Raw genomic sequence first — 16927 nt, forward strand, 5'->3', positions numbered from 1 at the left:
ATGAGTGGAAAAGGTGGTGCAGAAATCTCCAGCCTGTTTTCTTTGTGAAGAAGGTGACATTCTTCAGTATGTAAATTTGTTCAGAGGTTCTGTTGTGACTTGAATTTTTTTGCAAGCACAGCTGAAGGAAAATCTTGAGTGTGTCTGTCCCCCCCTGTACAACTAGATTCTAGTCATATTTATGTCAGTCTGTGAAACTTGGTAACAAATTGAGTGTGGAATATCTGACTCTTGAAGAGACCATTTAAACAGTCCTCTAATCCATTACAGAAAAGGCATGTCCTTTTTATTCCTGCTTTATGACATTCTCCGTGTAGTTGCTTATTGAATGTTGACTCAAGGCTCAGTTACATAATAGATTTTTCTTCTCATGTTGTGTGTTTGTTTAGTTCCATTCAGAATGTAGTTGCAATTTTTCTGAGTGCCTCGTCTGCTTAAAGCATCTCCACTATCTTGTTTCCTCCCACTCCTTCCACTTAGGAGGCTGAAGAGAAAAACGATCGTGCTCAAGTTTTACAAAGTACTGTTTTGTTAGCTTCCAATTGACCTTTCTGCTCTGTGAGCATAACACTGAAAGGACATAAAAACATTGGCTGTCCAAAGAACAAGGATGTTGTTATGAACTCAGAACCTCGGGGCAACATACAACCATTTACTTTTCCTGATAGTTTGAGGTAGTTTGTCTTAAACAAACAAAAAAGACAAACTAAAATATTTTTTAATGAATTGCCATCATTTCAATGTCAGAGTGAAAAGAAATACATCACATGTGCCCCAAATGAAACCAATTCCTTCTGCTTGTGCTGAAAGCTATTGAGTTTCTTGGCATTTTATGCGTTTGGAATTCTCCTTCCATGTGTGATAGTTGATGATTATTTCTGGTCAGATGTTGGTCATGGTGAAAATAAGACATTTGCTGTTTGGTTAAGTAACAAAATAAAGTTTTGCATCCATTCATTAGTGACTTCTGGGATGGTAGTTAATAGCCAGTTTTGAAGATATAGCTGTGAAATTTTGGATAGAGAAGCAACTTGGAGATGTCAAACTTTGCCATCCTGCTCTGAACATTTTCAGGTACTACAAAATAAATTAGTGAAGCAGTCCTAATGGAACAGCACTTGTAGCATAAAGTCTTGGCACCTCTTCCTCTACCATGCTTTGAAAACAGAATGTTTACTGCTAAGGGTATTTGTCAAAGCAAAATAAATTCTTACAGTTGAGACCAGTTATACTGGGATAAGCCTTTTCATTGTTTGGGAAAGCTAAAGCAGGAAAAGCAAAATAAAGGTGCATGTTTGGTTATTGGGTCACTGGTAGGAGGAGCTGAGCATTGTCAAGATGTTTGATTCTGTCTTGCCAGGGTATGCAGATCATGTAATTTTAGGTACCCATTTGCTCTCCCCCATCATATTTCACAGTTATGTGGCTGTGTTATGGTTTCCTTTGAACAAACATTCTTTAAAGCAAAAGTTATACTTAACCACATATATTTTTGCCCCATAAGGAGCCTGGTAGAGGTTTTCTCTTAAGTCTTATTTTAAAAGAGTAGTATTCAAGTTTTCCTGACACTCCAACTCAGCAAGTTTGACAGCCTGGGAGGAGTGTGTGTTATTTGTATTAGTGACTGCTTTCTCCTTGAGTATCTGTGTTGACCTTTGAGGGGATTGCCCCTTTAGTACAGAGCTGCTGTAGTACAATGCAGAGTAAGAGACTGAACAAATAAACTGTCCAGGAATTGCCTGTAAAGAACCTGGCTGCAGCTTCTAGGCAGAGCTTGCCCTTTAGGGATATATCACCCTGTGTTGAGTGGATCTGTGTGGTGCACCGCTTAGGTCTGTGCAAAGTTAGAGCTTTCACGTGCCTTCACTATCAAGGGGGTCTGTAGTCAGCCTGCTTTTGAGGCTGTTGCCATTCTGGTGGCTGCTCTTGATTCTTTTTTTCTGGTGCTTGTCTGAAAGGTTTGCTGTTGTGAGTATGAGATGTTTAAAAACAGAAAGTCATCCTTTTTTGAGTCAATTTTACATCTAAACTAAACGAGGACTTAAGGACTGTGTATCCTAAAAGAGCTTTTGAAACATCTTATGGGTTTTTTAATTGCCTTTTTGCTTACTGTTTGTGCGGATCTGCCATGCTATAATTAGAATTTTACAGTGGGGAACGATCAAATAGGAAATAATCAGGAGCCACTGCTGACTGGAAGCCGACCTTTTGTTTTCACATCAGGAAATGCTCCTATGTTATTTTAGCATTAATAAGGACTATTCACGTGCTTTTAAAAGACCTAGGGAATTATGTAAATAAATTGGCCTTTTGTGAGTAAACGTTGCTGAAGTGTTCAAATGTAAACTACTTCCTTTTACAATTAACTTAGGAGTGTTTGCTTGTAGCAAAGTTAATAGTCCTTGTAAAACAGCCTAAAACACAGTTTACCTGGCTTGTGAACGTTCTTTGGCAGTATCAGTGCTAAATGGATAAGTAGCTGGTTGCTGAAAACTTCTGAAGATTTGGGTTAACATCTCTTTTCCCTTTCTTATTTTGAATTAGCAGTACAATATTGACCCTCGTAGCTAATTCCTTTCTGCCTTGTGGTGCATGTGAAAGTCTGTAGTAGGAAAAAGAAATGGTGTTAATTTATGCAGGTATTTGTTTTGACAGTGTAGAGTTTTTTCTGTTCTGTGTCAGGATTTACAGTAATAAATAAATATCTAATGTATGTATTTTCTTGTAGCATTGGAGTGCTCTGTGCATATGCTGCCAACCAGCATTTAACTAACCAAGTCCGAGGAGCAAAGAAACTGGTTAACAGTAATTTCAAAGATCTGAAAATTTTCCTTAATGATACTCCAACGGTAAAGAATTTTTTCTTTTTGGGGAATAGAGGTGGGAAGGAAGAGGTGTAAGTAAAAAGCATTGCAGAAAATAATTGTTTCTTTCTGCCTGGCATAAATTACTCCTGCAGTATTTTGTTTGTTCTGCGAGTGTCAGTCTTGTGAAATAGAATAAATTATGCAAGGTAAGACATTTTCATACAGTAGGGAGTATCTAGGAGTTATCCTAATGGATCAGCATCCTTGGAGCAACTGTTGAGCTGTATTCCTGGAGTGTGCTTTGATGATGTTCATGGGTCTCTTTTCTCCTACTGAACTAGAATGGATTGCTAGCAGGACATGGTTAATTTGGAAAAATAAAGCTTTAAAAGGAATACATCTACAAAGCAAAAAAAGATGCTACATGAAGACTTGAATTCCTTGTGACTCTTTTTATGGTTTTCTTGTATTTTACACTCAACTAGCTCAGTCCCACAGCTTCATTTCCAAAAGCATCTTTGACTTTTTTTTTTCTTTAAACCAGTGTTGTATTATGCAATACTGAACAGGGAGGATTCCTTCTTTTCTTCTTCAAAAATTTCCTTAGAATCCTATAAGCAGTTTTCTGCACATCTTTTCTGCATTGAAAGAAAGAAATGCTAGTAAGGAGGACTTGGCATCTTTCCCATGTACAAATTCCAATTCCTCATGAATTAGGAGGAAAATAAAGCCCAACAGTCCTATTACCTTAGCTTTAATTAAATTTAATAAATTATGGTAAATTCATCTCCTCAATGTGACTGCTAAATCAGAAATAGATGGAATTCACAGTTGTGTAGGATTGACAAGTGGGGTGGCATCCCAGTCAAAGTAACTCAGGGCTGGTTTTCTGCTGATCACACTGTATGAGAACAGGAGATGTATGGGGGAATGCCACTGGATGTTTCCATGGCTGGAATTCTTCTGTACACAGTTATTTGTTAGCATGTGTTGTCATGACAGTCTGGTGGTGGGGGTGTATGGCAGAAGTGGAGGTCACACCAGAAATCTCTGCTGAAACAGAATGCCTTTTGTCAGTCTGGAGCTTACTGCTGTCTCAGAAAGGGGTCATTCAGTTGCTTCAGAAGCTGCTGGGCTGCCTGTTCACAGCTTGCTGAGTGCCAACAACAGGAAATATTGGAGCAGAAAATCTATTACCTGGAAGTAACCATCCTGATACAGGAAAAAAAATAGACACTAGCTAAAAAAAAAAAAAATCCAAATTCTTCAATTCAGAAGTGGCAGGATTTGAACATGTGCCCCAGGCAGTCCTCAAAATTTCACTTAGGCAGTAGGTTTTTAGTTTCTGTGCAGGATTATTTTTGTTTTTTAGACTTGATGACCCTTAATGATTCAGTCATGAGAGACCTCTTCCAAGTTGTTTTATCAGACAAGGTACAGGAGTATTGCAATCACACACACTCTTGTAAGAAATTCTTGAGGTTAGGAGAAGAACTTCAGCTTCTAGAAAAAGTTGTAGAATCCAGCTGGTTGGCTGTAAAGCTCTGAAATCCAAACTGCTGTCCTTGAGTCATCAGTATGAAGTGTACAACATGTAAGAGGATTTGCAGAAAAGTCACTTTAAGGGTTCATGTCACAGAAGATTTTCAGACTGTGAGGCCTGAGCCATAACACTCTTAGTTACACAGAATCACCTTTTGTCTGGGACCTTGCTGGAGGCACTGCAGAATGTACAGCCCTGCAAATTTTAGCCTTTAGGTTAGCTAAGGAAGACAAAACAAACAAATGTACCTGCAGCCTTTTTAGGAAGAAATGCTCTTTTTTTTTTTTCCTCCTTTTTTTCTTTTTTAAAAAGAAAGATCTCTACCTCATGCTTTGTCATTTAATTACACCCGCTTCTGTGTGATCACTAAGTTGCTTTGAACAGTGGGGTTTTGTCTGCTGTTTATTTCTTTACTTTGAGATTGCAGACCACCTGGTTCCACGTTTGAGTCACATTTGAAATTGGAAACTTGTTTGTCCGTTTGTTACCTTTTACATTGCTTTTGTTCAGCTGGGGTAGGATTTTTAATGCATTATTTCAAACATGCAGAAATCAATGGAGATGATTTTTAATGTCTTTTCAAAATAACTGTAGTAAGATTTCCACTCTGGGTGGTTCTTGGATGGCCTTTTCTTTTCCTAACTCAGGATCTGGGTTTGCTGTTCTGTGTTGTTACTGTGTTTTAGTAGGGCTCAGGCTGTGCTTGAGCCAGATTCCCGTGATGCTGAGAGAGCCATCTGCACTAAGAGCAGCTCCTCCCAGCGAGGGAACCTCTGAAATGCAGTCCAGATACATGGCAACCTGTTGGTGAATTGCTTCAAAATTACCAAGCCATCATCATGTGTCTTTGTAAAAGGGGCGATAAATGCCGCTAGAACATTAAATAACAAAGCATAAGATGTGCAAAACTGGAGACACAAAATTTTGGGAGTTTCGGCAGTATTTCAATTGTTCCAAAGTGACAGTTTGACTCATTATTTAGAAGCATTACCTTTTTTTTCCCCAATTATTTTAATAGGTTTGTTTTATCATCTTCTTTTCAGCAAATTGATTACTTGGTGAGCCAGTACAACACAACTAAGGATAAAGCACTCTCTGACCTGAATAGTGAGTACTTTGATTTAAAGGGGGCTAGTGGCATGTACAGAAAGACTTTGATAAGATGATGTAAATAGCTCATAATGCAAAGTCAAGATTTTATTTATGAGACTGTGGTTTTCAATAAGTGCTATTCTTAGTGGTAAATGAGACTAAAACCTAAAATTCTTTCCACACAAAATGCCCCAGAGCTGGTATAATGCATATTGTTTCCTGCAATAAAAGTTGTTTGGCTTATGCAGAGGCAATTAAATAAACTCACGTTTTATCTTCCTTTTTGTGGCTAAATAACCACTAGTACTTAGTGCTTTCTTTAGAATATTATTTCTCAGGTTCTAACTGTGGAGTCAAGTGTCATGAAACAGAGCTGCTTGTGTTTTGATGGTTTCAATGGCTGAGAGGTCTCTGCACTTGTTTGTTTGTGGTGTTATACCTCTATCCTCTACTCGGGTAGAAGTTGTGAGGCATAAGCTTATCTTCTTTCTAAAGCTGCTTAATGCATTTGCTGTTTTGGAAGGAGCAGTTGAAGAGCAGGAGATAACACTTGAAGTACAACTGCAGCACTTTCCCCTTCAGCACAGTTCAAATGCGAGGTGTTCTCTTTTAAAGCTCTCAGTAAACAGAAGCAACCAAGCCACTGATGGGTTGGTTTTTTTTGGTGATTTAAACATTGCTTTACAAAACTCTTAATAACAACAAGAGCTGGCCATAGTCAGTGCAGATTAGAACTCAAGACGCATTGTTAGCAGGTCTTAATAAATGTGTACAGGCCTGCATTTCAGATGTGAAATACAGAAATACCAACATGAATTTTAAACAAGATGATTGCTTGAGTCAAACTACACGATTGTGGCAACATGCCGCTTACCTGAATTGGTTTATCATGCCTGAGATCTCTGCTTCTGTCTAGGTTTTAAGCAGACAAGATTACTAAATCTAGACAAGATTACTAAAACACATTGAATGTGGTTGCAAAAGTAATAGTAGTCTTCCCATTTTTAATTCAAGTCAGGAACATTCTGGTCTTAAAAAAATGTGTGTCATCCTGAAGTCAATAATAATAGTTTGACATCTGCATTTTGAGTAGCTTGTAGCTTCCCATTCCAACTCAAGATTTTAAATTAAATATTTAGTTGTTCTCAGTGCCAGCTTAATTGGTTAGGTAACAGAAACCTAGCTGGATCTGGGGTGAGAGTGCTTGTCAGTAAATGAGGCTAGCTTTTATTTTCCTCAAATAGCAGAATTAAGTGTGTGACACCTAGGGACAAAGGATTTCATTGTAAAGGAATCAACAGTAGCATAAACCTTAAGAGAAATGTAGATGAATTCAGTTTGCCTACCCTAAGGAAATGATAAGTGTTTTCTGCTTGATAAAAATTCTCATGCCAAGCCAGACATGACAGTGCTGACAGTAATGGATGCTTCTGTACCATGCAGTATTACCATCTTCTCATCAAGAGCAAAAAAGTCAAAGCTGTTTACTGTGGTCTGGAAATAGAGGGGACCCAGTGACTACCTAGTGGATGTGTTACATTCAGATGCTTCACCAAACTGCTCAGTGTTGTCAATCTTCTTGCTGACATTAGCTTCATTCCTGTTTGTGGGCAGTGAGGCAGGAGGGTTTGGAGGTAGGAAGGGCAGTGAGGAAACATGAAGGCAGAGCTATGAGCACCAGAGCTGAGAGCACTGCATGACAGGGCAGGCACTGGAAATACACGTGTGCTTAACATGCTTAAGGGATTTCAACAAAGATGACTGGCAGGTTTGAGATGTGGGTGACCTTGACATTGTTGGATACATGAGGAACAGGACAAAGAAAAATCCATTTCCCAGTGTATTTTGCATTATAGCATGTAGTCAGAGTGCACCAAGAAATTCCTGTCTACGTGTTGGGCCTCTTTACAATAGGTTGTGAGGAAATTAAAAAACTGTTTACAAGAAAGTAGTTAATGCAATGAAATCTGGTTTTGTAATTTGTAGAAATGCCTTTATCCATACAGTCAAGTGCTAGTGAATAATCTCTCCCCGTATTTTGATTTACTGTTTTCATTTATAAGCCTACAGCTGAAGGAGAATTGTGTTGCTGCCTTACCTTCCACCACTGAGCTCTGACTGTCAGACCTTAGGGAAATTTTAGCAATATATGTATACTACATTAAGTAAGAGTGACAACACCTATGTTAAGAGGTAGTTTAAATTGAACCAGTGTATAATAGTTGTGGTTTGGGGTTTTTTGTCTCTCCATGCTACAGATGTTGGACCTTTGCTTGGAAGTAGAGTTCAAGAACAGCTGGGAAAAGAAGTACGTCCCGCACTTGATGCAGCTCTGACAATAGCAGGAGGTAAAGATGTACATACAGTTGTATTAATGTTCTGTTGCCATGGTAAGATAGACATCATCCTTCTGGTGCACAGCATGGGATGGCTTTATACAGTACCAAACTAACCCTTTTTCTGTGTGCCTTGATGTTTCTTTTCAGTTGAGGATTTCATACATTTTTAAGGTTTATAAATTTATTTTAAAATTAAAACAGGCATTTATGTGCTACTGCTGATACCTAGTTTCACCAGTCATTGAAGACAGTCTAAATCCCAGTCTCCTGCTCCAGGTGGTCATCCCTTTCTGTTGGGTACATGGGAGACTTGGAAAATTGTGCTTTAACCACTGTCCATAGGACTGCGCAGGTTAATCTTTGATAGGCCAGGGGATGGGTGTACAATAGGTCTGTCCTATACACTGCTAAGACTATTATGAGAGTGCTAAACATCATCTCTTCGTTATGTCTTTGGGTTTAGCATTGCTCATACTTAGTTCTCTCTCCCTTTAAAGAAAATACTTCTTTGTTTTCTATTTAAGACTTTTTTTCAAGAGTCAGGTACAGCTTGTAGAGCAAAGGGAAAGGCATCTATGAACTCGAGCCACTTTCTTTTAACCCACAAATTCTTTCTCATTCCCTCGTCATCATTCTCCTTTTTTGCTTTATTCCTCTTATTTGTCTTGAAGTCAAAGTGGAAAGGGCTATCAAAGGTAAAAAATTATGTTGTGTGAAGTGCACTTTATTTTTGTAATGTGTCTTTAGTTGTGTCTGTGTGTTTTTATGTCCACTAAACAATTGTTCAGTGTTTTGTTGGGTTTTGTGTTTTTGTTTTGTGATTGGGCTGAGACCTAAAGCCACAGATAGTGCTGACCATTCATTAATACTTGCTGATACTACATGATCTTCACCTTTCATCTTGCAGGTACATGATTTGTGGGTTGACTTGTAAACAAAATACTGGAAATACTGTTTTGTGGACATTATGCTTCCTTTTTAATTCTCCTGACCAAGTGTTAAAGTTTTTTACTGAAATCAATGGGTAAGGAGAGGTAGGGAAAGGGTAGAAAAGAGTCATTTGCAAAGCGGATAGCATCTCAATAAGAGTTACCTGAGCTTATGCATTTGTTAGTAGGAAAACATAAGGTATATATTTTTGTGTGATAAATACATATTCTCTGATAGAAAGTTTTTCTGGGAGAGAGGCAGTGTTATTTAGATCAGTCATAAGAATATCACAGCAATTACACGTGCACACTTTCCCTTCATGTCTGTATCTGTGCACTCCTTACTAACTAAAGCTTTTTAAAATCAGAATTCTTGTCTTTGCAGCCATCAGAGAAACAAAGGAAGCACTGGAGAATGTGAGTGTCTCTGTAGAGGTTTTGCAGGAGGGGACAGAGAGGCTTCATACAAACCTGACAGATGTCAAGATGCATCTAAACAACACTCTCAGTGATGCTGCGTGCTCTGCAGCTCAGGCTGCCTCAACTTGCAATATCATCAGGAATTCATTGAATCAGCTGAACATCAATGCCAATTTCAGTGGGGTAAGAGAATACATTTCAGACTCTTAGAGTGTGATTGCCTTGGGTATGCCTGGTAGTATCTCTGCAACTTAAGTGCTGTCACAGGTGAGATAAGTGACCTTTCCTCATTCGGTGTTTCTGGGTAATTCTAGTTGCTGTTTTCACCTTCTGTGTAGATGAGGATAAAATGTGTCAAGCAGCTGTATTACAGTTGTGCTCTGGGCAGTGAAATAATATGCCTTCCCAAAAATGCTGAGGTTAAGCTTTGCTTTTGTGCAGCAAAGGTTTCATAAGTGTAGTAGGAGAGTCTACCCTAAATCATCTTTCTGGTTTCTTTATCTGTTCTCCTACCTTTTGAAATATTTATTGAAGTAGCAAGACTGCTGTTTTTATGTGACTCAAGGATGCTTTTCACTTCCTAGCTGCCAGGAGTGAGTTCAGAGCTTGCCAAGGTCAATGATGTCCTTAAAATAGACCTTTCTAGTCTGGTTCAAAAGGTACGTTTCTTGACAAGCTTGTAATCCATTAATTAACAAAGTGGAATACTTGCATATCACTTGCTTTCCTTTGCCATTCTCAAGCACAGTTCTCTTCTTCATGCCTGATTGTGCCTTGTGGTGGGTATCTCTCCTTATTCCATTATTTGGTCAAGATTTATTATTTGAAAGCGTGAATGTAGTGCTTTACATCCCCAGGACACTGCAGATCAAAAATATATTGCTAATTATCTGCTTGAAAGAGCAATCTTTAAAAACACAAAAGCAGAAGCATGGATCTGCTAGTATGCTCTGTATTTCTTGGTTTAACTAAAGAATGAAAAATAAATCTACCCTCTCCTAAATAGTTGCATTACATCCCAGGTATTTTGAATGCCTTTATATGCATATCTGATACTAAATCTGGAGGAATTAACCTAGTGTAATTGCTATTAGTATTTTTGCAAGACTACTCACAGGACACCATGAATTTCAACTATTAAAAAATGGCTTAATTTGTGTAGTTCAAAAATCTAGCAACCTGAAAATGTCTTCTGGGAGCAGAAGTCACTTGCTGAAATCAAAGGATGTGTATAAGAAGTTTAGACTTCTGTCTGCTTCTGAAGTGATCTGGTTTGCATGGAGTAAAACTTATAGCATACAGAGCAGTCATCTCTCCTTTCTGTCCGGATGAGCTGCTGAACTCAGTCCCCATGGTTTAGACCCTTTCTTCTCTCTGAAGGAAAATGTTGCAATGTCTGTAGAGGCATTTGGGTATCAGTGTAGCATACATTCAGTGTCGAGAAAGCAAGGACTTGTGAAGAGATGGTGTTTGTTACATAGTACCTTGTTTAATTTAGTTAATCTTCATATGTGTGTGTGGCCAGTTTTATCTTGCCTTATAGCTGCCTTCCAGAGGAGAAGCTGGAGAAGACTTTTCATAGGGTGTCTAAATAATAAAAGAGGGAAGGTTTTGAAGAGAGAGTAGGTTGACTGAATCTCAGGACTCTGGAATAGGCTGCCCCGAGAATTCTAGATGCTTCCTCCCTGGGGGTATTCAAGACCAGGTTAGATGAAACCTGGAACAGACAAGTCTGCCCACAGTGATGAGGTTGGAGTGGATGATCTCTAAGGTCCCTTCCAGCTTAAGCCATTCTGTGACCTGAGATAGATCTTACAGACAACAGTACCGTAAAGTCTGAGGTGCTTGTGAGTAATGCATCTATATCCTGGAGAGCAGAATGAATCTGAGATATGCTTCAGCTCCTGTTCTGCTTTGACCTTTATATAATGTGCAGTAATAAAAATATATTTCATTCTACTACCATTATATTTTATCATGTGTATACTCCTTGTATAAAAGAAAAAGATTTGTATGTGATTTGGCAATGAAAAACTAACTGTTACTTTTCCAACTTTCTTGCTTAGGGTTATGCAGCGTTTAATGATACTCCAGACTTGGTAGTTAATCAGACCAGAAACATTTTATCAGGTGAGGACAAATTATCTTTTCACGTCAGTTTTGTAGTGTTGATGGTTTTAAAACACTTACTGATGTTTTGGTGGTTTTTTTTTCTATCAGTAAGACTTTTTTGTAGGCTAAAGATCATGAAAGATTAAAATGTAAAACTTAACACTTAAAAAAAAATAGTGCCACCTAAACCCCTTAAACGTAGAAAGCAACTGTGTTTTGATGAGGACTCTAAACCTTACAAATGGACTGTATGGTATTTTATGGAGTTTTATGAGTTAGATATTTTTTGTGCCGCTCAAGGAATGAGAACTATTGGGATTCCAACTTGGGCACTGACACTTTATTTAGTTGAAAAGCTAATTTGCCTTGACCAATGTGTCTGTGATGTATTTAGGAGTGTGATATTAAAAAAACCTGAACCTGCCTGCTGCTGTATTAAAATGTAGTGGATGACAAAAGGGAGGTAAAAATACACCTTAAAGATAATGTCTGTCTGAATTGTTTTGTTACTTGAGCTTTACACTTATTCTTTGGCAGTACTTGAACACCTGAGATTTGAACAAAATGTAGCATAGTGGATGTATACTAATGTGTTCTAATTTTTGTTCTTGCATTGTGGACCTGTGCTGCATATATAACAGCTGTTCCTTGTAAGTTTGTTTGGTTTGGGGGCTGGCTTTTTCTTTTGTTTTGCTTTTTCTTTTGGCCAGAATGGAAACACTATGTATGCAAAGATAACAGACCATGTGAACTTGCCTAAACCAAGCCATTTTTCTAAAATTTGTGCTAACTTTTCATGAAGAAAGCTAGTGTAGATTTACTCATTGTTGGTATCTGCAGACACACACAAACAGACAAACCATCATAATTTATCTGCTTGTAGGTTGTTGGGGTTTTATTTATATAAAAACTGAGATTGAGTTGCACAGTAAATTTGAAAAGAAAAAAAATGTTTACTAGAAAAAAAGTAGTATTTATTTGTAGTTTTTTAAAAGAAGAGTTGTTTGGTACCTGATTGAATTTAAAAGGGTAAATATCCCAAACTGCCCAAACCTTGTCCGGTTGCTGTTTGGGAGAGTCAAATGTGTTGCCTTCTACCAGGTAGCCACCTACAGCTATACATGCTCATGTTTCAAGTTATCACAGAATGACAGAAACATTTAGGATGGAAAAGACTCTCAGGGTCACCAAGTCCAACCAATAACTCTGCTCCACAAGGTGCACCCTACACCATATCTCCAGGGGCCACATCCAAACGACTTTTAAACACATCCAGAGTTGGTGACTCAACCACCTCTCTGGGTAGCCCATTCCAGTGCCTGATGGTTACATTCCAAATTGAAAGAAGGGGAAGGGTAAAGAGAGGCTGCCTTCTACAAATGGACAATATGTATAATAACTGAATTAATGATGTCTTTTGTGTCTAAACTGTAAGGGCAGGGTAGCACAGTTGTTGATGGTTTGAGTAGGGGGGAAAAATAGCTTAATTGATCATTATCTCAAGAGTGTTGCTAACTAATTGGACTGAATTTAAGTAATCTTTTTAAATAAGATTGAAAATAACTAGTATAGATTCTCAGTATAGACAGTCTCATTTGTTTCACAGTGTTGTATTCCCAAGTGATGGAGTTTAAATAGATTTTCATCTTCTCCTTCGTAAACTTAGTGACTAATTGTCTTGCTGAGTGTTGCCGTTTCCACTACTGCATGAAAAGCAAGATTTAAGCTGCCTAGATAAAAAGTGACACATTCATTATAATGAAAGGAAAGAGAGAACTCTGGCTAGACATCTACATCTTTCATCATTAAACTGAATGCTAAAAATAAAGTGTGCATTTTAAAATGCCATTGTGTTACTTTGAAGCTCAGTGGTTTTGTTGCTTGCTTGTCTCTTCCTCACGCTTGTCTTCATGGCTTGCTTGTTACGTGTGGCAAATGGCTTAACAGCATTTTGTAATGTATACCTGAAATGTAAATTCCTTCTGTGAGTCTGTAACAATGCACTATGTTTATACTTTCAGATATCAAAAACGTGCTGGAATCCATCGGCTCAAACATCACTACCTTCACAAAAACACTCCCTGTTCAGAAGGTTTTAGCAGATCTGACAGTGTATCTTACACAGAGTGAAGCATATGTTCAAGATTATTTTCCACTAGTGGAGCAGTATGATTTCTACAGGTATGTACAGGAAATAAGGCTGGAGTGAAGTGCTATGAATACTTTGTATTCACGTTCTGTCAAGGCCATTAAACTATTAATGATAGTGAAACAGTGAAACAAAGATGCTATGAGGCAATTGTTTGTTACTGGCATTTGAATAAAAGCCAAAACTGCAGCTAATCAAGAGCCGGGTGATGATCCACTGCAGAGCCAGAGGTAGTTTCTGCACTGTAGGCCTTCAGTCCTTTCTCAGGAAGGATAAATGTAGGTAGATGACAAAAATATGATACATTGTGCTAGTTTGAAGCAAGCTGGAATGTTTTGGTAACATAACTAGATAACGGGCAGTGAAATGAAAACAATTGATGTCAACTTCTCTCACAGTCTCGCTGAGAACTCTGGGAAGAAGAAAGACTTTTTCTCCATTTTGTTTTTCTCTCTTGCTTTTGCCTTAGACCTGGTCACATCTCATTAACCCTGCTCCTATTAACCCTGCTCCCTAACCTCTTGGCTGCACCTCTCTTCTTCCTGAGAACTGGGGTAAGGTTGAGAGGGCCGGGGGGAGGTGTTGGGGTGGTTTGAGAGCCCCTCCTGGGGACTTAGGTTTCTGGGAGGGGAGTTGTGCTTTTGTATTGTTTATCCTTTGTATATTTCTGTATATAATTGTATATAACTGTATATATTGTAAATAGCTGCTTGTAAATTCTGCTAGCTGTAAATAAATTGCTTCATCTATATTCCCAGGGTCCGTCTGAGTTAGCTGGGGCAAATTCAAAAGTGTGGGGGGGCGGGGTAACCCCCAAACCATCACATTTTTAATTGGCTTTCCCAACGTGGGGCTAGAGATTTTTGGGTGACTGGAAATTAGCTCTGGGAATTAAGATGAAGCTAATCAAGCAGCTATTGTACTTGGTGGGGATTGCTGTGTGGCCTGTTTTCTGGTTTTTTGTGTACAACTGGATCAAAGATCAAATTGGTTATTTCTTGCTTCATGTAGTTTTTAAGAAGGTCAAAGTTAAGCTTTCAAACATGTTCTGGAGCTGGGGTGATTTTATTCTTGGTTATGCTGGTTTTAGTGTCACTGAGAATATTACTAGTGATATTACAAGAGTTTTTGTCAATAATGTTACAATCAATCGAGAGTCTGCTTTATCTACTGCTCTCATGAGGGTCATCCAGCCCCAAACTGAAATGCCAAATCCATGCAAGGATTTCTACTCGAAACAGAGCATGGCAGGGATGCTGGGCATTATACTGGCTCTTGTAGTTTTAAATTTCATATTAATTTTGGCATTATGTGTGAAAAATTCAAAACCAGCTTCTGTAAGAGCTAGGAAAATTTCTGTGTCTCAGAAGCAGTCTCTTTCACAGCAAAACAAGGGAACACAGTTATCGGCTTCCCCCTTGCCAGCCTCTGCCCCTCCTTCTCCAAGTGCTGGGAACACAGCCAGTGTTCCCGCCACTAACGTAAACAAAAATGATAACGGGCAGAGTTCGGCAGGAGGATCAGGAGCACAGACAGGTACCCAAAATCAGAATGTTCCTAGCAAAAATGAAAACAAGTCAGGGTTGGCAGGCATCCCAGGAGGACAGGCAAATAATACTACTAATGCTGGTAACGCTAGCCCAGTCAGTCCAAATCCTAATAACACCAGCTCAGCCAATTCGAACCCCCAGCCAGCAGACCAGAACCAAAATCCTCCTGTTAAGAGCAAGGCAGACTTGAACTCACAAGCTCCAAGTCAGACTCCTAAAGATTCAAATCCTCCAGCAGACACATCCAAGTCTGTTGCTGCTCAGGCCCTTCTGGCACCTGCTAAGGCAAAAGCTAAGACAAAGAGTGGTTCACAGGAGGATGTAAGAGATGGGACATCTGGTGATCAGCAGCAAGAGGAGGAAGAGGAGGCAGTTAGTCTGCGAGACCTTGTAGATGTGCTGAGACAACAATACTCAAGTGAGAGGAGTGCTGTGAGGTTAGCTGCCAAGAGAGAGGATGGTTCCAATGAGTTTAGGAATGCTATGAGGAAGATTGTGTTAGGCCCGGCACCACCAGAACAACAGGAGGAAGAGGAGGAAGATGACATCCAAGGCTCCAAGGATCCACTCAGAGAGGTCAGGGAAGTTAGGAAGGAATACACAAGGGAATCAGGTGAGCCAATCCTAAGCTGGCTAGTGAGATGCCGTGGCATTGGTGCTAATGCCCTGCAGGTAGGAGACAAGTCTGCCAAGCAGCTGGGACCACTCACTAAGGAGAGTGGAGTGGACAAACACCTGGCAAGTCCTCTTGGTAGGGTTAGCTTGTGGACACGCCTTCTGTTGGCTGTGGCTATGAGATATCCTTCCCGAGATGATTTGCCATGGGCTGCCAAGAAGTGGAACACCGTTGAGCAGGGAATTAAGCTTCTGAAGGAGTTTGCTGTGAAGGAAGTGCTTTATGGAGATCATGGCACTCATGAGCCTGACGATATTCCTTTGGGAACAGGTCTCATGAAGAAGCTGATTAAGCTTGCTCCTTCATCCTATGCTAACATCTTGGCCAGTAAGTTTCTAGCAAGGAGTGATAATGGAAGATCTTTCACTGTTGGTGAATTCACTGATCAGCTCAGGCAGATTGAGGACAGCTTGTCACACTCTGGCCTAGTCTCTGCCATAAAAACTCTAGGTACAGAGATAAGGGATGGCATCAAAGAGAGTATGAAAGAACTGAAGGAGGATCTCAAAAACATTACTAATCTGGTAAAGGATACCGTTCCTGCATCATCTGAATGGGTGCATGTTTCTGCAGTCAGGAACAGACGCCCACCTCCTGCAAGGCAATTCCAGCCTAGGAGGAGACAAATTCCACCTAGACAGCAGCAATCACGTGCGTCACTGTGGATACTTCTGCGTGACACATATGGTGAGAACATGAACAAATGGGATGGTAAACCTACTTCAGCTCTTTCAAAGAGAGTCAGGGATCTGCAGAGTGGCAGAAACAGAGGCAATAATGCCAGCAAAGTCGCTGCCACTTCTTCAGTTCCTGAGAGCAACTGCAATTGTTCCAACAGTTGCAGTTCCTCTCACAACACCACCAATCATTGTATACACCCTACATGCCATGTTCAGCATTAGGGGTGCCCTGCCTCCAGCCAGGAGGAGGAAAGGGATAGTGGAGAGAACCGAATCTATTGGAATGTATTCATTAGGTGGCCTGGCAGTTCAAGAGTTCGGAAATACAGGGCTTTAGTTGACACAGGTGCTCAGTGTACTTTATTGCCATCAAATTGCAAAGGGACAGAGTCCATTTCTATCTTTGGAATCACTGGTGGATCTCAAGAGTTAACTAAGATACAGGCTGAGATCAGTTTAACTGGTAAAGAGTGGAAGACACATACTATTGTAACTGGTCCTGATGCGCCTTGCATTCTGGGAATTGACTTTTTGAGACAAGGTTGTTTCAAAGATCCTAAGGGTCATAAATGGGCTTTTGGTATAGCATCTGTAGAGATTGAGGATGATAAATTGAAATTGTCCATTAGA

General features: G+C 39.5%; 1 protein-coding gene across 13 annotated transcripts in view; it reads left to right on the top strand.

Moving 5' to 3' along the window:
- The window catches only part of PROM1 (prominin 1), a 64950-nt gene that overhangs the window by 26710 nt on the left and 21313 nt on the right, over positions 1–16927 (top strand). For all 13 annotated transcript variants that reach the window (XR_010304021.1, XM_064151394.1, XM_064151392.1 and 10 more), the window contains 7 exons: positions 2729–2849; positions 5394–5457; positions 7701–7790; positions 9096–9313; positions 9715–9789; positions 11197–11260; positions 13264–13423. Coding sequence is in view for 12 of the 13 variants with exons in the window: in XM_064151394.1 (XP_064007464.1) it covers positions 2729–2849; positions 5394–5457; positions 7701–7790; positions 9096–9313; positions 9715–9789; positions 11197–11260; positions 13264–13423 (792 nt within the window). In the remaining variant the exon portion in view is untranslated. The remainder of the gene's footprint in view (positions 1–2728; positions 2850–5393; positions 5458–7700; positions 7791–9095; positions 9314–9714; positions 9790–11196; positions 11261–13263; positions 13424–16927) is intronic.

This window comes from Pogoniulus pusillus, chromosome 11 (assembly GCF_015220805.1).
Source record: "Pogoniulus pusillus isolate bPogPus1 chromosome 11, bPogPus1.pri, whole genome shotgun sequence".
NCBI classification, from domain to species: Eukaryota; Metazoa; Chordata; class Aves; order Piciformes; family Lybiidae; genus Pogoniulus; species Pogoniulus pusillus.